Here is a 21017-nt window from a genome sequence, read left to right as displayed (position 1 = left end):
TATCCCGGGGTCAGATCCCCCGCGAACTCCCAATAACCCGCCAGCGCCGCCAGGTCTCGGCAGTAAGGGACCAACTCCAATTTACGACGGCGAGACTGGCTACAGGCGGGCGGGACTTTGGCTCATCGCGGGCCGGGGAACTTGGGCGGCCCCGGGGCCCATTGAGTCACACCGGACCCCGCCATTCTCCAAGGTGGGCAGCGCGACTCACGCCACGCCGGATTTTGGGGAGTGGGAGAATTCGGAGGCTGGCGGGGGCGGGATTCACGCCGACTCCCAGCGATTCTCGGACCTGGTGGGGGGCGGAGACTCCTTCTCAAAGTGTTCCACAGATTCACCACCCTCTGGTTGAGGAAACTTCTCCTCATCACTGTCCTCTTCACAGTTTACAATATTCCTAAGTTTTGTATCATCTGCAAACTTTGAAACTGTCCCTTGCACACCAAGATCTAGATAATTAATCCATATCAGGAAAAGCAAGGATCCCAATACCAACCCCTGGTGAACACAATTCCAAACCTTCCTCCAGCCTGAAAATATTCATTGACCATTTCTCTCTGCTTCCTATTAGTCAGTCAATTTTTTATCAATGTTTCTTCTGTCCCTTTTATTCTATGAGCTATAACCTTTCTCACAAGTCTGTTGTGTGGCACTGCATTGAATGCCTTCTGAAAGTCCACGTACACCACATTAACAGCATTACCCTCATTGACCCTTTCTGTTAAATCTTCAAAAAAGTCCAGCAAGTCAGTTAAACACAATTTTCCCTTTAGAACAAGGTGTAACATTTGCATTTCTCCAGTCCTCTGGAACCTTCCCTGAGTCGAGGGAAGACTGGATGATTATGGCCAGCGCCCCTTCAATTATCATTCTCACTTCCTTCAATATCCTTGTATGCATCTCATCCAGCTCCGGTGCGTTGTCAACTTTCAGTATCAACAGTCTATTCAACACGTCCTCCTTATCAATTTTGAACCCATCTAGTGTCAGGTGGATGCACCTTTAAGAAATGGGTGCTTATCAAATAGCTGCAGTGATGACAGTGTGTGGGTGGAGCTGGGCAGTCTGTCTTTCACTTTCGTTTTAAGCTGGGAGCTGCAGTGTGTTTTTGGTTTCGTTTTCAGAGTTGGAGTGCTGCATTCAAAGCAAGCAGCTGTGTAATGATCTCTCTCTACAAGCTAAAGAATGTCTTCAACTCATTGATGATTTCAAAGCAATACCTGTTTCTGTAGAGAATTTAAACCTGCTGTCTTTGTTTAAAAAGGTTTTAACTTATGGGTGTTGTTTGGGAAGTTATTAAGGGTTATCTATAGAGTGTTGTATCTTTTGGGGGTTGGTCAGTGTTGGTAGTTGATAAACTGTTTACTGTGTGTTTATAACATGTTAACTGGATTCATTGAATAAACATTGTTTTTGTTAAAAAATACTTTTAGTTCTCTGTTGCATCACACCTGTAAAGTGGGTCCTTGTGCTCCCCATCACCAAAATCTATTAAAGGTTGTTGGTCATGTGAACTCCATGGTATACTTTGGTGTTCTCTAAACCCTGGCCCACAATACTAGGAACAGAATTTTCCTCGTCTGTCACCATGTCCTGTGTAGCATCTAACTCCTTTGTAAAGATGAATGCAAAGTATTCATTTGGTACCTCAGCCACGCCCCGACCTCCATGTGTAAATTCCGTTTTAGGTCCCAAATTGGCCCTATTCCACATGTTGCCACCCTTTTACTATTTATATATGTCTACAGAAGACTTTGGGATTCCCCTTTATGTTGGCTGCCAGTCTTTTCTCACAATCCTCTTCACTTCTCTAATGAACTTTATCACCTCCCCTCCGAACCTTCTGTATTCCTCTTGGTTCTCAAATGCATTGTCTACCTGACATCTGTTGTAAGTACGTTTTTTTCTTCCTTACCTTAATTTACATCTCCTTTTCATCCAGGGAGCTCTGGATTTGTTTGCCCTACCTTTCCCTTGACCATGTCTGGACCACTTTTATTTTGAAGGTAGTCCAATGTTCAGCTACTGATTTTCCCAGCAACTTTCAGTCTAATCGGCCCAGCTCCATTCTTGCCCCATTGAAGTCAGCTCTCCCCCAGTTAATTATTTTTACTCTGGGTTGCCTATTTTCCTTTTCCATCATCATCCTGAATCTTACAATATTATGATCACTGTCTCCTAAATGCTCACCCTCTGACATTTGATCTACTTGACCCACCTTATTTCCAAGGACCTGATCAACAGTGAATCCTTTCTTGTTGGACTGAACACACTGCTGTAGAAAATTTCCTGAACATAATCTTTTGCCCCTCTCAGGCCTTTGCACTACCAGTACCCCAGTTTACATTTACGTAATTAAAGTCCCCCATTAAAACTACTCTACATTGTTTGCATCTCTCTGTAACTTCCCTGTTACTTACCCACTAATGCAGACTGCTGCTCCTCCCAAGCCGGAAGGCCTCGGATTAACGCTCCAGGTTAAAGAGCCCACCTGTCACTTTTAATTGGACAGGGAAACTATCTCCAAGCCAGTTAAGGGGGCGGACTCATGTAAATCCCAGGTCAGTGACTGTCCCGCCCCTGGAGACAGGTTTGGGATTTGGAAACTGTGAAAATTCAGCCTTAAGTGTCGTTAAAAAAAAGAGCTGTAGACTATTAAATGTTGGACACCAGTTTGTACTGCCTAAAAACACAATGGATGGGATTGTCCGTGCTCCCCGCGGCACGTTATGCAGTGGCAGAGGTTGCCATTGGTCAGCAGTGGGATTTCTGGGTCCCGCCACTATCAACGGGGTTTCCTGTTGCTAGGGAACCCATGGTGGGTGGGGTCGCCATCAGCAGAACCGCACGATCCCACTGGCAGGAACCGCTGGAAAATCCCGCCCAATGACATTGCGTCTACTTGATCTGGAAAAGTTAAATATGTCATGCCTATATCTCACAAGGAATGGGAAATTCACATTTTATAGTTTATGATCATGCCAGTTAAACTGCACACTATTCTTTTGGTGTGGCCTTTTCTTCGACAAGTAATAGTTGAAGTTGCCAAACAGCAGTTAAAGTTTTCTATAGGATGCATCATGTATCTTTTCTTGACAATAATGTTACATTTGATGTAAAACACAGGAAAATAATTATTCTACTACAAACTAGTCTTAAGAGACATGTCCATGATCATTCAAACTAATTAGAATTAGACGTACACACGCCTGTCATGAAGAAGATCAGCATTATATTGATTAGTTGTGACTGGACTGGTTACTCTCTTTGTTGAAAGCTCAGACTCTGACAAGAATGGCATCTTTTCCAGCCCGTGGGAAAATTGGCTAAGAAGTGAATCCAAACACTGTTTTAAACTGATTACAAAGAACCTACATTGTGTCATATTTATTTTGGGTTCAATGCACTTTCTGATTGATGATGAATTCCATGGATTTACTGTTAACATAGCTGTAGGGTTCCAGGAAGGCTAGCAATCTTCCAGCACCTTGTTTAGGGGAATATTCTTCATTTGGCACTGAATGTTAACAGGCTATTTTTTAAAAATGTGGCATTAAGATATGAGCAACACTGACAAGGACAATTTTATTACGAATGCCTAGTTGCACTCAGAAGATAGTTTGTGAGCCTTCTTCATATAATGTTTTGTGGTTAATTCAAAGATATTGGCCAGGATTCTTCAAAACGGCGGCTCAGTGTTGATGCCGGCGTAAACACTGGAGTATTTCATGCTGGGGTCAACGGGCCTCTTGGCCCAGTGATTCCGTGGCCCACAGGGGACCAGCACGGCGCCGGAGTGCTCCGCGCTGCTCCAGCTGCCGTATGCGGCCTGGCACTGCCGGCTGCTGGTCTGCGCATGTGCGGACCCACACAGCGGGCCGGCGCGGAAGAAGGTAGGCCCCCCTCCCAGATCGCGCGCGCCCGCCGATCGGTGGCCCCGATCGCGGGCCTGGCCGTCGTGGAGGCTGACCCCCTGCCACCCACCAGGACAGCCATTACAGCCACGACGCCGAGCTCCCGCCAGGTGGAACCATACGTGAACTATGCCGGCGGGAATTCGGCCAGTCGACCGCGGAGAATCTTTCAACGGCCCTCGACCGCCGCTGTGCCGACCGCGCGCGCCGACTGCCGCCGATTCTCCGGTCGCCGGAGGTTCGCGTCCCCCCGGCACGAAGTGTCGGAGAATCCCGACCATTAATTCAGTAATGATGAATAAATGACTTGGATGGTTTACATGCAGTTCAAAATAACGTCAGCATCGTGGGTCCTCACTGCTGCCACACAGCGCCGAGGACTCGGGTTCTGTCCCTGTCCCAGGTCACTGTCCGTGTAGAGTTTGCACATTCTCACCGTGTCTGCAAGGATCTCACCCCCACAACCCAAAAAGATGAATTGGCCACAATAAATGGCCATGAATGGCCCCTTAAATGGGGGGAAAAAATTGAGTACTCCAAAATTCTTTTTAAAGCATCACGAGTTTGATTCCCATTCCAACTGAGGTTGACGTGGGACCTATCTCATCATCATGCCCCTGTGAGGGGAAGGCAAGGGCAAACTACCACTAACACAAACTGACAATAAAATAGCTCAGGATGAAGCATCAGCAGACAAGGAGCCTTTGGGCCCAGCATAAATAACATGAATGGATGTCGGTGACATGTGTCCAATAATAACAACAATCTTTCTGGTCACAAGCAGGTTTACATTAACACTGCAATGAAGTTACTGTGAAAAGCCCCTAGTCGCCACATTCCGGCGCCTGTTCGGGTACGCAGAGGGAGAATTCAGAATGTCCAAATTATCTAATAGCACGTCTTTCGGGACTTGTGGGAGGAATCCAGAGCACCCGGAGGAAACCCACGCAGACACGGGGAGAACATGCAGACTCCGCACAGACAGTGACCCAAGCCTGGTCTGCAACCTGTTGGAGAACCCACAATTTATTCTTTTTGTTCTACTTGCTGGTAAAGATTCTGAGAAAGGTGCAGCTGTTAAAGTAAACATAATGAGTTAATCCACTGCATTCTGCAGCTACTACATACTGCAATAATGAAGGGGATGGATATTGCATTCAGATCTGCCGGCCAAGTAAACTGCTCTCTTCGTGATAGCACTGAGTTTCTTATGTAATCTTAGAAGTCCTATAGTGCAGTAGAAGGCCATTCAGCCCATCGGGTCTGCACCAACTCTTTGAAAGAGCACCCTACCTCGGCCCACACCCCTCCCTACCCCTGTAATCCCATAACCCCACCGAACCTGCACATCCTTGGGCACTAGGGGGAAATTTAGCATGGCCAATCCAACCTCACCTACTCATCTTTGGACTGTGGGAGGAAACCAGAGCACCCGGAGGAAACCCCCGCAGTCACCCATGGCCGGAATTCAACTGGGTCCCTGGCACTGTGAGGCAGCAGTGCTAACCACTGTGCCACCATGCCGCCCTTGACTGTTGTTTTAACTGTATTGATCCAATCTAGCTGTGAGTGTTCCACCATATTTCTGATTTAAGTATTCAAAATGGTGGGGCAGCTTTGAGTACTGAGGAAGTGAGCCTTTTGTTGCAAAGTATCCAGTTCGCGTAACCATAGTATCGATATGGTTGGTCCAGTTCAGCTTCTGGTCAAAGCTGACTCCCAAGGTCTTGATGGTGGTGAACTCAGTGTTGGAGGTGCTGCTGCTAAAGGTCAGGGTGGGAGGTATTTGAGTTTTGTCTGGCCTGTTGCTGGTCTCGAACTTCTGTAAATTGTTATGGAGCGGAAAGAGAGAGATTGACAAACTGCACTGACTTCTTCTCATCACCTGAGCATAAGTAGAAGGTGTTTCAAATTAATTTTAAAGTATGTGCTGGTGTGTTTTCACAATCCCTTTGTTTGCGTGATCCAATTTACTAATAAGGCAGAGCAAATTCACATTTTGCTTAACTCAGAGGGTTAGTTTATTTCACAATCAAAATACTAGTATCCTTCACTTCTTACTCCATTGCGCGCGTGCACACACACACACATACACACACACAGGATAGGGAAGAGGAATTTTACAGTTGTTGTTGGTGTAGCTTCACACCCATATACTGGGTGAAATTCTCTGCTTGGGAGTCTCAGTGTGTTGATGCCGGGACTTAATTGTTGTGGTTTGTGTTCCCATTGGGGGTGCTATTTGTGGAACAATTCAGGACATGCTAATGCATCAGCACTTTACTGCCGCGTATTCTGTGCAATTCCCGCCCCAGTGGGCATTCTAACCGCTGGGGCTGGATTAAGTACCTGGCAGCTAAGCTGTTTTTAAGCGATCCATCTACCACACACTCATTGAAGCCACCAAGATTGCTCAGAAAAGACCTGCTCCCTGAGGGTGGGTGTTCGACCTGCACCCATAGCTCCATAACAGTGAGGAGTGGAGAAATACCCTGGGTGGGATTCTCTCAGCCCACGGCGGTTCAGAGAATCATCGGGCCGGGCGCGAATCGCGCGACGATGCCCCGACGCCGGTGCGCCGATTCTCCGGTCACCGGCACCATTCACATCTGGTCTAACCCGGTGGGACCTCGCGGTCCATCCTGTTGGAGGAAGCCTGGAGGGGTGTGGGGGTGGGGGGGGGGGGGAGGGGGGAAGAGCAGGGGTCTGACCCCGGGGGTGGCCTGCACCGTGGCCTGGACCGCGATCAGGGCCTACCGATTGGTGGGCCGGCCTCTCCTGGTGGGGGCCTCTTTTGCTCTCTGCCGGCCCCTGTAGCCCTATGCCATGTTGCGTCGGGGCCGGCGTGGGGAAGGAAGCTATCGTGCATGCACGCATTCGTACCAGTCGCAGCGCACATTCGCAGACCCGCGACGCCCATTTGACGCCGGTATCACCAGCTGAAGCGGCGTGAGTCGCTCCAGTGCCGTGCTGGTCTCCTGTAGGGCAGAGGATTGCTACACCTAGTGGTCCGATTTCGCTGTCGTTAAACTCTCCAGTTTTTACGATGGCGCCAACACTCTGCTGTCAGATGGGAAAATCCCGCCCCCTGTTCCCCAGCGTGGGATGCAAACTAAAGCCTGCCCTCCTGAATACTGTGTGGGATGTGGTGGGAGAGGCAGTCAGCGCTGCCAGTCACACCAGGAGGAGCCAGCCAGTGATCCGGAGGGGTGGGAGTCACTGGTGAGTCCTCTGCCCTCAGAGGGGCAGGGAACCAGGGAGGGTTCCAAGGGCTGCGGTGCAGGTGTTCTCTGGTTGGGGTGAGATCTGCTGATCCCCTCCTTTTGCACAGGGGCAACACTTCTGAGGAGTGCCAACACCTGGTGAGCTTGGCCCTTGATGCATGCAGCTGGGTATGGGGGTGTACAGAGGGGCAGCATGGGTGGGCTCCCAGGTGGCCAGATGCCTTCTGAACTTTTAAAGGACACAGGCAGCACGCATCAGTGTGAGCAACCAGGAGCCTGTAAGTATTACCAAAGGGGTGGGTTTATAAGACAGACTACAGCAATGGCAGTCTGAACCGGGCCATCCCAATCCTGAGGGGAGCACCCCAAGTCCACAGACTTGCCACCAAGTCATCACCCACTACTGCCCTGGCCTGGACAGCCATTAATCAGCAAGCCCGACAGTTTTCAATGGTTTTTCATTTTTTTTTTAGCCTCCTGTTCTCCCTCTGCAGCCATGGCGCCCAGTCCACATTTGTAAGTATAGTAATTCACGCCTGCAGGGCTCCTGTCTGAGAGGAGTGGAGCATTGAGGCAGGTTGGAATAAACTGTGCCCAACTCGCTAATCACATTTAAATGCATGCAAATGCTGGTTTTGCATGCTGCCACCAGCGCGGGACACGAACCTGGTTATCATCACCAGCGAGGGATCGGAGCGTGGCGTCCCAATCGGCGCCGGGTGCGGACCTCGATTATGGCCGGACGCACGAATCTCCACCTGATTCAGTTTGTCTTTGCAGCGTTGAGGCGGAGAATTTTGCCCCCTTTTTTCCCCTTTAGGGGAATAGTGAGGGAATTGGTGGGAAGATTTCCAAGCTGATTATCAGTCTGTTGAACTGCATTGACTGCTCCTTCTGTGGCCAACAAGTCCTGACGATGGGCTCGAACCTGAAGCTTCGGGTCCAGCAATAATGGGGCTACCACTGCACCACAAGACCTCTGCAGTTCTGCAGTGCAAGAACCACACAAATGAATATTAGGTCATGTGATTTCCAGAGTCCAGTGTCTGAGCCCAGTGAGGATTTCTATTACTAAGATGTCTGAATTCAGCTGGTTGAGGATAGGAGTTGTCAGGTTGACTTGGCAGATGATGAGGATATCGCAGGTGAAGTAGGGATACAGAGTCTGGGTCAGTTCTGCAGGTGATGGTCGGAAATTCTCCAGCAGAGGCAGGCTTGGAGGAGCAGATAGTAACAGACTGTTTGCTCAGCCAAGCAGCTGGAGTCTTTTCCAGTTGATAAAACAATAGTCTGAGGATTTCTCAGTCCTCAAATGCATGTGGTGATTTCAAAATGGTCCATGATGACTTCTGAAAGAATGTTTATCCAACGTCTGGAACTGGCTTTGATTTCAGTACTGTAATGCAGTAGTATGCAACACCTGCCATCTAGAAGGACAAGGGCAGCAGATACATGGGAACCCCACTGTCATAACATACACCAGTATATCATGGTGCAGACACACACTGATGGACACATAGTGGGACCAATCAACATACACAACACCGCAGCCAATTACCAATGAGAGCACACGCACTATAAAGACAGGGAGCATCAGAGTTCCCGCTCATTCGAGTTGCAGCTAGCTAGGAGGACAGAGCTCACAGCCTGCAACACAGACATTCACCATGTGACGAGGCATCGACTGGTTAGGACAAGGCAGAGGTCTTTAGTTAAAGCTAGTATCGTATTAACCCAACAGTCTAAGTATGTTTAAACAGTTAATGATTCAATAAAATAGTGTTGCACTATTTCAAGTGTTGGTGACCTTTTTGTGATCCAGAACACCCAACACATCACCCACCACCTGGAAGTTCCCCTCTTAAGTCACTCACCACCCTGACTTTGAAATTTATCGCCGCTCTTTCACTGTTGCTGGATCAAAGTCATGAAACCCCGCTCCCTGTGGGTGTATTTACACAACATGGAGCGGTTCAAGGAGGCAGCCAAGGAGGCAGCTCACCACCACCTTCTCAAGGGCAAGTAGCGATGGGCAACAAATGCTGGCCTAGCCAACGATGTACACATCCCATAAATGACTTTTAAAAAATGTCCCAGTCATTATCTGTTGAAATAGTTACCATCCATATTCAGGGTCTGGCGTCAGGAAGGCATTGTCTAGGCAATGACTCTGACCGCTAGGAAGATCAGCTTATTCGGCACAGATGAAGTCCATTGGTCCCTTTTTAAAATGGATCTGGACTCCAGGTCTGAGATGAGTCTGTTAGCAGTTCTTGCAGTCATGACATGTTCCAATCTGCGATCTCCTGGTTTGAGGATTACAAGGGTTTTTACAATGAGGTGTGAGATTCCACTGGTTGAGAAATAACTCCTTTATTCTTGTAACCCTTGGTGGTGGTTCCCAGAACAAAGGGCTAACCCTGTGGTCATTTGACTTATGGCAAGCATCTTTTGGTTAATCAAGGAATTTCTTTTCAGGTGGTGATAAGAATAAAGTTCTTGATTTCATTTCATGTACCGGGGACCCGACAGAAGTGAATAATTTCCACTACTCTCAGTCCAAACATTGGTTACGATTAAATGTGAGTGACCGGAGCTCACCCATCAATGAAGAACTGATGGAAAGCCTGCATCACTCTTCTCCAGCAGGTCTGACACTATTACATTCCAAACTGGCAGTTAGCTGACAGCCTTGGGTCTACTGTCTGATTAAACCTGAAGTAGGCTGGAAATCCCAACCTGGTGGGCGCATGGCCAGTCAGAGGCTGACAGCTCTCCAGTACTGGTAGAGTCACTGGGACTGATTGCCACTGGTGGTACTACCATGGAGCCTTCATCAGGGATTGCCGATGGATCCCTAGAGAGAAGTGAATGTTGGTGTGATGGAGGCCTTGGAGAGGGGTTTGTTGGTGAAGTGGGGAGGAGGGGTAACGGAGGGAAGAGCGGGGAGGAGGGTACCTTCCGAATGCTGGATCCCTCAGTTAAACACAGGAGTGAGGAACCTTCCTGTAGGCTGCTAGAAAACCTGACAGGATTTGATGAGTGACCTTCCCAGATGCTGAGTCTCCTGCCTGCCATTGGTTGAATACCCAAGATGATTGGATGAGGCCCTTAAGTGGTCCTTAATGGCTTTTATTGGTGTCTGGATGGCAAGGCTGTTGCAAGCCTTCTCTCCCCAGTCATGATTGGAGGGAGGCAGAAAGGTGGCAGGATCCCCACCCCACACCCTCCTGCCCGATCAGACGACCCTCCCCCAGCTCTGAACTTGCCTAGGGGGCATTAAACTCCACCTCTTCTCACCAACACTCATTCTGAGTGAAAGGAGGACAATAATCTTCGTGGTGTCTTCCTTCTGATTTTCTGATCGTCTGATTTTCCATAACCGTTCACAATTGGATGTGGTATGAGTAAACTTCACTATGCTTCCCAGGCTGAGGAACTGCTTAGATTTGCATTGGCTCCTGTTTTGGTGTTTTAACATGGATCCTCAGCGCCATGAGGCAGCATTGCTAACCACTGTGCCACCGTGCTGCCTCAACTTGCATTTATATAACATTTTTAACATAGTAAATGCCTCAAGGTGCTTCGATGAGGTATGTTCAGAAGGGACCCTGCCTGAATTTTCTCGCTACCTTGAAGATCAATTGTAGTGTCCCTCCCACTATCTCAGCTATGAACAGCTATCCACATCAGCCCAGTTGTGTATGGCTCTGTAGGGTTGACCACAAAATTGTCAGAGGGAGTTTTAAAACATTCACAGCTTCAGACATGATAAGCGTAATAAGTGAATTGAGAATTTTGTACTTTGCTTACGAATTATAACTCCAAATAAAAATATTCATTACTTTTTTCTAGTGTTATTTACTTAAGATTAACTAAAGTAAAGCCAAGTGTGGGCAGATCCAGCCTTGAATCGATATTAACTACTCTCACTAATAAAGGAGAGATAAAACGTTGTCTTGGTGCAGAGTGCAAGGGCTGGTTGTGTGAGTATTGATGTGTTACACCCGTTCTTTGGGTATATGATGAGGTCCAAAAATATAAATCTAAATTGGTATTGACATTCTGTAAATCACAAGTGCGATCCTGAATGGAAGATTCAGCCTGGGGCTCTGCACTCAGAAAAAGACAGAGATGTGGAATTATAAACAGGCATAGTTTCACTTTGTTCAAAGCTTTTATTATTCATTATTTCAATGGAAAAGATCCAGCTCCAGCAAATGAAATTACCTTTCTCTTGTTAATCTATGAATGTAACATGTAGGAGCATAAAGTGCCCCATGGTATTCATACAACAGTGAAGCAGAGCAATTTTCACTGCTTGTGTGGCACTGACTGGTGAGAGATTCCAGACATGTGGGCTCAAACATTTTTATTTCAGACAAGCTCCCAATGGGCTTGATGCAACGACCCGGTTGTGCCCAGTGCGGATCTGGGTGCAAGAGGAGAATCCCGCGCGGGCCCAAATCGGGACCTGCATCGGGAGCAAAGCCTTACTCGAATCACCCAACTCACTCCCTCCGGCACACTGGGCAAGATCCAGACCAGAGTGACTCATTTAACTATCCAGATGTCAGATTAAACCGCCGTCCGCAACTCGCATCCGCGCCATGGAGACCTCACCAGAGCGCTGTTTAGTGCTGGCCCACACAAACATGGACCAGTTGTAATGGCACCTGGGGGGGTTTCCCAGACCATTGGATACCTCAGGGTGGATGGGGACAGGGTAGGGTGGCACCCTGACACTCTGCCTGGCACCTGGACACCATGGCAGTGCCAGCCTGGCACCCTGGCAGTGCACCCAGGTACCATGGCAGTGACAGGGTGCCTAGGTGCCAGGTTGGCGCTGCCAGGGGTCAGGCCTAGGTGGCCTCCCCAAGGTTCAGGGGTGAGGGGGGTCATAACAGAATGGGAGGCCTGTAAAGGGGGGGGGGGCACGAGGAGGAAATCCCTCTAAGTGTGGCATTGGTGGGGAGAAATTACCCGAGGCCAAAAACACCCAGCAATGTGCCATTGGATAATGGGATGTTTCTCAGTGCTGCAGCCGACTTTAACTTGAGTCCCGCTTAATCGCTTCCATGCACTTCTTTCACTTTCTATCATCTGTGGCAAAATAAACCTGATTTAAATTTTCTTGGATAACCATGTGCCTATTTCCTCAGCACTTTATTCGTTTGTCATTTTGAGTAACATGCAACCTTGCAGCTTTGCAAGGTCACGTTATGTCACGTTGTAGAGGTTACCTGATTATGCTGCGGCATTCACTAATTTAATATCCAATGTTGCTGCACTTTAAATCACACGGTTCTAGATCCTAGTGGTTGTGTTGCTCTGCATTTAATCATCCACTGGGTTTTAACAGTAGCCATTAGGGCATTTATTTAGATTCCTAGCACAGTTTGAAGTCCAATGTGAACAAATGCAATTTTAACAAAAGCAGTATCTGGTTGTCGTGTGTATAATTACTGATAAGAGGAACATGTAATTGCTGTATTTATTCTGTTACATGGATGGACACAATCTATATTTATGTTTAATAAGGCCTAATCAAGTTATTCTAGATTGCATTTCCTTTTTCTCGTACTTTCCTTCTACAAAATGAGCTGCTTGGTTGCGAGGGGAAAAGAATGGCTACAAAGAGGAAATATTCATGACAAAAGAATGACCTTAAAGTTACCGGCAGCAGAAGCGATTGGAAGAGGGAGCAATAGATTCTGGTAGACATGTTATGAAAAGGTGCTTTGTCTGAAAATAAAATATTTATTACAACCTGATTTAGGGAAAATTTAATGTATATTTTTGATCAGAGAACAGCAACGCCGTGCTCAATTCATTTATTTACTCCTTTTATTCTTCAAGTTTGAATCAATACTGCATACCTATGAAGTAGATGGACTGAAGGCAGTGAGATTTTTTCCCCAAAATATCATAACACATTTGAGTAATCAGATAGTCTTATGCCTGAAACCTAAGCAGTGTCTTGGGAAATAATTGTCGTTTTTAATTCCTGAACATTTCTCTTGCTTGACAATGTAACTTGGTCCTGAACTTAACTCACTGGATTACGCTTACTTTCTCCACAGATGAAATCATGCAACAAGAAATAAGACCCCTGCTTGCGGTTGATATCATCGAACAGTTACAGAAACAATTTGCTATCCTATCAGGTGAGAAATTAGCAGTATTTTCTTCTTTGGTGTTGTCGGGAACATGATAGACAAGTCTCTTAGTTCAGTATTCCATTTCTTGGTTAATGCTGTGCAGTGCTACAGGCAGACAGCTAAACTCATGATCTGCTTGGCCTCATGTCTAATGATCATTCCTTGCAGAATAATATAGTTATGTTGCATTTGCCTGAAATACCCTGAATGTTTTGCACTTGATAGAGAATCCCGACAATTTTGCAATTCTCCTTCAGTTTCCCCATTTTATGGTTCAAGCTCAGTTAACTTTTAACTATATGTTAAAAGAAGGACGGAAAGGTTTCTTTTTATATAGGCCGGTATTCTCTAGATGTTGTGATTCCCTGTTCTTGCCCGCGGGTTTCCCGGCAGTGTGGGGCGGCTTCAATGGGAAATCCCATTGACAAGGGGCGAGAGGAGAGAATCCTGCCACCAGAGAATGGCGCGTCGCAAAGAAACAAGCGGCTGGGGGAGGGGAAAATCCAGCCCATAATCCAGTTTAAAGATTCACTCAAGCCACCATTGATGCACTGTGGCAGCTGTGCGTATGTTCCGCAAAATGTACTGCAGGAACCCGCTGAACATCCTTCAACAACATCTTCCAAACTCGCAATCTCTCCTATCTAGAAGGACAAGGGTACTTGGAGCATGGGAACACCACCAACTGCAAGTTCCTTCCAAACTGCACACCATCCTGACTTGGAATGGTATCGTTGTTCCTTCACAGTGGGTGGGTCAAAAACCTGGAATTCCCTTTCTACCAGCACTGTGGGTGTACCTATACCAGTTGGTCTGTGGCGGTTTAAGAAGGTGACTCACCACCACCCCCTGAAGGGCAATTAGAGATGGGCAATAAATACTGACCTTTCCAGAGTTGTCTACAACTCACGAAAGAATGAAAGAAAGAGATCATTTGCTGGCCCACATACAGCAATAGGATAGCACAGTGGGCTAAATAGCTGGCTTGCAAAGCAGAACAATGCCAGCAGCACGGGTTCAATTCCCGTACCGGCCTCCCCGAACAGATGCCGGAATGTGGCGACTAGGGGCTTTTCACAGTAACTTCATTGAAGCCTACTCAAGACAATTGGTGATTATTATTATTATTATGACTAGATAATTTGTTTCTTACTTATCTGGAGGGGTAAATATTTTCCAGGACACCAGGGAGAACTCCCCCACTCTTATTTGAGATGGTGCACCTTTTACATCCAGCTGAGAGAGGACAGATGAGGTCTTGGGTGAACATATCGGCCGGAATTCTCTAGCCGTTGGGATCCTCTTTTCCCGCTGTCAGCACATCCCCACCTGAGGGTTCCCGGGCGGCATGGGGTGGCTTCAATGGGAAATCTCATTGACAAGCGGCAGGAAGTGAGAATCCTGTCCCCAGCACGCCACCATGAAACACGGGGTTGAGGAACCGGAGACTCCAGCCCATTATCTAATAGACAATTGAAAACTCTAGATGTACTCCTAAAATAGACATACTCCTGGTTATTTTCCAGCCATTCCTGCTGGTGGGATCTACCCGTCTCACTGAAGGCGATCTCCCGCCATCGGTTCCCCGGCAGCGGTGAGTGTGAACAACAGGTAACCCCGTTGACAGGGGCGGGGCCAGATAATCCCACTGCCAGCCGATGTCAGGCCTCTCCACCACGCAAAACACGCGCATGGGGAAAATCCCGCCCACCAGGGTTGATCCAGGAGCTGCAGTAATGGTAGCAGTAAAAACAGATTGTTCAATTGTTCAGAGATTCTGGTTTCAGAGCAGGAGTTGCAGTGTGGCGGACAAAACAGAGAAATGTTTTGGAATAAATTGTAATGTTAAAAGATTTATTCTTGAAATTTATCCTTTCATGGGATGCATGTGTCACTGGCAAGGCCAATATCTGTTGCCCATCCCTAATTGCCCCTTGCTCTGTGTAGCTTGCTCGGCCATTTCAGAGGGCAGTTAAGATTCAACCACGTTGCTGTGGGTCTGGAGTCACATGTAGGTCATACCAAGTAGAAATGGCAGATTTCTCCCCTAAAGGATAATAGAGAACCAAATGGATTTTTACAACAATTGATGATAGTATCATGATCACCATTTATTAACTGAATTTGAGCCCAAGTACCCACAGCATTAGCCTGGGCTTGGGCCTCTGGATCACGAGTCCAGTGGCATTGTCATTACACTGGGAGCCGGTTTCGCTCAGTTGGCTGGACAGCTAGTTTGTGATGCAGAGCAAGGCCAACAGCACGGGTTCAATTCCTGTACCGGCTCAGGTTATTCATGAAGGCCCTGTCTTCTTAACCGTGCCCCTTGCCTGAGGTTAAATGACCACCAGTCAGCTCTCCCTCTCAAAGGAGAAAACAGCCTATGGTCATCTGGGGCTATGGCAACTTTTTACACCACTATCGCCACGTTGCACCTGCTGATGTGTTTGATGATTTCTAGAGTTGTTTAAAGTTGCTAAAGTCTAAAGAGAATGATGTAACATGTGCTGAAGACTTTGCCCTGGCTTTGTGGCTTCTGCACAGATTAGCTGCTGCCAGACATGGATGCAGTCTTACGCATCACACTTAAAAAAAAAAAATTTAGAGTACCCAATTCATTTTGGCCAATTAAGGGGCAATTTAGCATGTTCAATCCACCTACCTTGCACATCTTGGTTTTTTGGCGGAAACCAACGCAAACACGGGGAGAATGTGCAAACTCCACACAGACAGTGACCCAGAGCCGGGATCGAACCTGGCACCTCGGCGGCGTGAGGCAGCAGGGCTAACCCACTGCGCCACTTTGCTGCCCTCACACACATCACACTTGGGAGAAAAGCAGAGGCAATAGAGACCAGGACAGCTGCTGGAAGAGAGTGTAGGAGGAAGGGGAGAAGGAGCAGGAGGCTGCATCCAACCAGGTTATTCACAGAGAAATTCTACTACCTGAACCTCAACTGGAAACAGGTGCCTTTGCTTCACTGGGATGTTTTCACTGAAATCTGTCATCTGTTGCAGCCACTACCGCAGCCTCAAAGCAGGACGAGGACAGCATTGCCAATAAATTTGAAGGCGATCGTGGTATTGAATTGAAATGCATTGGGGGCTCCTTCAATGGTGGAGCAGGGGATTCAACATCGCTCAGTTTTCATCCACTGTTCTATAAACTACTGAGCCTGAAGAGAGCTGAATACATTACAAGAGAGGTTAATACATTTAATTCTCTATAATCAGGGGAAAGCAAGTGGACTGAGCACAAGATTTTGCAAGGATTACTTGTTTCCCCATGGTGCCAAGTGCCACTTACTGCCATGATGTGAAGGGCAGTCACTCTGACCTCACTTCTGCCATTCAGCTCTTTTGTCCATATTTGAATCAAGGCTGTAATGAGGTCAGGAGCTGAGTGACGGAGTCCAAACTGAGCATCAGTGGGCAGGCTATAGCTAAGTAAGTGCAGCTTGATAGTACTGTTGATGACCCCTCCCATCATTCTGTTGAAGATAGAGAGTAGACCTGGGCAATTTTCCACATTGTCGGGTAGATGCCAGTGTTGTAGCTATGTTGAAACAGCTTGGCTAAGGGCGCAGCTATTACCAGAATATTGTCAGGGCTCATATTCTTTGCAGTATCTAGCGCCTTCAGCCATTTCTTTTTTTTTTTTTAATATTTTTATTAAGGTTTTTTAACAACACAATTTTTTCCCCTTACAAACAATAACCCCCCCCCCCCCCCCCCCGTAACAAAATAACGCAAATTCTCCCTGAGCAAGATATATACATGGCAAGATATATACATGGTATATTTACATAGCTTTATACACTGGCTCTTGGCCGCACGTACCGTTTCCCCCCACCCTCCATGCTATCTCCCGCTCGTCCATCCCCTCAAACAGTCTCTCGTTCCCCCCCCCCCCCCCCCCCCCCCCCCCCACCCCAGGGTTGCTGCTGCTGCTGATCGACCTTCTTCTAACGCTCCGCGAGATATTCTAGGAACGGTTGCCACCGCCTGTAAAACCCCTGTGCAGACCCTCTCAAAGCAAACTTGATTCTCTCCAATTTTATGAACCCGGCCATGTCGTTAATCCAGGCCTCCAGGCTACGGGGTTTCGCCTCCTTCCACAATAGCAAGACCCTTCGCCGGGCTACTAGGGACGCAAAGGCCAGAATTCCGGCCTCTTTCGCCTCCTGCACTCCCGGCTCATCCACTACTCCAAATATTGCTAGCCCCCAGCTTGGCTTGACCCGGACTTTCACCACCTGGGATATTACTCCCGCCACTCCTCTCCAGAACCCCTCCAATGCCGGGCATGACCAAAACATATGGGCATGGTTCGCCGGGCTCCCTGAACATCTTTCACATCTATCCTCTACCCCAAAGAACCTACTCAGCCTCGCCCTCGTCAAATGCGCTCTGTGAACCACCTTAAATTGTATCAGACTGAGCCTGGCACACGAGGAGGAGGTATTAACTTCAGACATTTCTTGATATCACGTGGAGTGAATCATATTGGCTGAAGACTGGCATCTGTGATGCTGGGACCTCTGGAGTAGACTGAGATGGATCATCCACTCACTCGGCACTTCTGACTGAAGATTGTTGCGAATGCCTCAGCCTTACCTTTCGTATTGATGTGCTGCACTCCTCCGTCATTGAAGATGGGGATATTTGTGGAACCTCGTCCTCCAGTGAATTGTTTAATTGTCCACCACCATTTATGGCTGCATTTGGCAGGATTGCAGAACTTAGATCTGGTCCACTGGTTGTGAGATCGCTTAGTTCTGTCAATCATTTGCTGCTTATGTTTGGCATGCATAGTCCTGTGTTGTAGCTTCACCAGGTTGACATCTCATTTTTAGGTATACCTGGTATTGCTCCTGGCATGCCCTCCTGCACTCTTCATTGAACCAGGGTTGATCCCCTGGCTGGGTGGTAATGGTAGACTGGAGGATATACCGTGCCATGAGGACACCAAGTTCTGAGTTGCTAGATCTGTTCTGATGATAGTGCCACACAACACGTTGGAGGGTATTCTCAATGTGAAGATGGGACTTTGTCACCACAAGGCCTGTGCGGTGGTCACTCCTGCCAATACTGTCATGGACAGATGCATCTGCGGCAGGCAAGTTGGTGTGGATGAGGTCTAGTGTGTTTTTCCCTCTTGTTGGTTCCCTCACCACGTGTCGCAGATCCAATCAGCCAGCTCAGTCAGTAGTGGTGCTACTCAGCCACTTTTGGTGATGGACAAGTCACCTACCAGAGTACATTCTGCACCCTTGCCACCCTCAGTGCTTCCTCCAAGTGGTGTTCAACATGGAGGAGTATTGATTCACCGTATGTGGTAATCAGCAAGACATTTCCTTGTCCATGACTGAACTGAAGCCGTGAAAGTTTATGGGGTCCAGAGTCGATGTTGAGGACCTTCAAGGCAACTTCCTTCCGACTGTCTACCACTGTGCCACCACCTCTGCCGAGTCTGTCTTGCCGGTGGAACAGGACACACCCAGGGATGGTAATAGTGGGGTCTGGGATGTTATTTGTAAGATATGATTCTGTGAGACCGAGGCAGCTTGTTTTGAAGTGAAACGGAGATAATGTACACATGAGGTCAGTGAGAAAAATGGAGCATTTGAGGGATGGGTATCAATCAGGGAGGTGACCTAGAGAGAGAGGTCAGGCCATTCAGAAATTCAGACACAGAGGGTTTTTTTAACATCCCATGGAAGAATAACGAAAACTGCAATTGTGAAGAGTCTGGATCACTCTGGGAGTGCTGGCAGCTGACATTCCTTTTATTCTTTTTAAACTTATATCTCCAGCTTCTGTGAGTTGTCCAAAGACAATAGAGAACATATTAAAACAAATATAATTCAGTCGGGATTATTGAGGACCTATTTTCAATCAGAGACAAAAGTAAGCAAAAGCAAATGTCAAACTTCACATCTGTCAGAACTTAATCCCACACCGAGATAATTTTCCACGAAGCAGGTATTGACTATAATTTAGCAATACTGTACTTTAATCAGATATATAGGGGCTGATTTCAGTTTGTTTCAGTAATTGGATCGGGTTTGAGCATTGTGTCTGCCCGGATCGGGCAGCAACAAGAGGCCTGAACTGGCTATGTGGTCAGCTGCATTAGCAGTGACTGGCCAGCTGTGAGTGATGCTCTGAGGCAACTCAACTGTGGGATATTAGGTAGCTCGTGCATCAATAGAGGCTTGGAGGGGGAGTCGATTTTGTTCTGTGGCTTGGTGCAGAGAGCGTAATTATGCAGGGAACTGAAACTTTCTAAACAAAGTAACAAATAATACATGAAAAATAACCCCACACACAAAATAGATAAACACCTCGGGCTAAAATGCAATTCTCATCTCAAATTGCTTAGTTATACGTGGCATTAACGTGGTGTGCATTATGAGGTGGAATAGAGAATGTGCAAACTCCACACAGACAGTGACCCAGAGCCGGGATCGAAACTGGGGTCTCGGCGCCGTGAGACAGCAGTGCTAATCACTGCGGCAGCATTTTGAGCGGGTGGCCTGATACCGAGGTTGGGCGGTGGCATCCCTTCCCTCACAACAAACATCCTTGTCCCCCCTGTTGCTAAGTAGGGGCATAGTGCCCTCCCCAAATCAGGTGAATTGCAGGGCCAACCCCCTCTCTCCCCACAGCATGTACACATGAGGGTGACCCGACCCCCCCCCCCAATATCAGAAGACCCTCCCATATCAAAGACCCTCCCATATCAGAGGACCCTCCATATCAAAGACCCTCCCATATCAAAGACACTCCCATATCAGAGACCCTCCCATATCAAAGACCCTCCCATATCAGAGGACCCTCCATATCAAAGACCCTCCCATATCAGAGACCCTCCCATATCAGAGTACCCTCCATATCAAAGACCCTCCCATATCAAAGACCCTCGCAAATCAGAAACTCTCCCATATCAGAGACCCTCCCATATCAGAGACTCTCCCCATATCAGAGACCCCCATATCACGGACCCCCCCCCCCCATATCAGAGACTCTCCCCATATCAAAGACTCTCCCCATATCAGAGATTCTCCCCATATCAGAGACTCTCTCCATATCAGAGACCCCCATATCACGGACGCCCCCCCCCCCCATATCAGAGACTCTTCCCATATCAAAGACTCTCCCCATATCAGAGATTCTCCCCATATCAGAGACCCTCCCATATCAGAGACTCTCCCCATATCAGAGATCCTCACATACCAGAGACTCTCCACAAATCAGAGACCCCCATATCAGGGACCCGCCCCCCCCTCCCCATAGAGACCCTCCCATATCAAAGACTCTCCCTATATCAGAGACTCTCCCCAAATTAAAGACTCTCCCATCAGAGTCTGCCCCCATATCAGCAGACCCCCCCCCCCCCCGTCCCCCCCAACATCAGTCACCCATGCCTGGAAGCTAAAGAGCCGTCCAGACAGAAACAGTGGAAAATCACTGCTTTTTCACCTACCAGCCGCTTACAGCTGTGGAGAATCCAGTGTCCAGGCCATTAATAGGATGCAAACGGGTTCAAATGACTCATTTGCATCCTCCCGCTGACCCGGCCTACATCTCAGAGATGCTTTGAATTTGTGAGATTGGGTGGCATGGGTGAAGTGGGAAGGAGGAAATGGCATCAGATAGATGGCATTGGAAGGATGGAATAGCATGGGATCGAGGGGCCATGAGAAAAATGGCTT

The 21017-nt window shown here is 47.8% G+C and overlaps 1 protein-coding gene across 7 annotated transcripts in view; it reads left to right on the top strand.

The window, feature by feature from the left end:
* The window catches only part of mcf2l2 (MCF.2 cell line derived transforming sequence-like 2), a 650277-nt gene that overhangs the window by 220253 nt on the left and 409007 nt on the right, over positions 1-21017 (top strand). For all 7 annotated transcript variants that reach the window (XM_072474222.1, XM_072474228.1, XM_072474225.1 and 4 more), the window contains exon 2: positions 13222-13305. In XM_072474222.1, coding sequence (XP_072330323.1) covers positions 13222-13305 — 84 coding nt within the window. The remainder of the gene's footprint in view (positions 1-13221; positions 13306-21017) is intronic.

This window comes from Scyliorhinus torazame, chromosome 14, assembly GCF_047496885.1.
Source record: "Scyliorhinus torazame isolate Kashiwa2021f chromosome 14, sScyTor2.1, whole genome shotgun sequence".
Lineage (NCBI taxonomy): Eukaryota > Metazoa > Chordata > Chondrichthyes > Carcharhiniformes > Scyliorhinidae > Scyliorhinus > Scyliorhinus torazame.
Note: the sequence above shows the minus strand (reverse complement) of the source record. Positions and strands in the feature narration are given on the sequence as shown.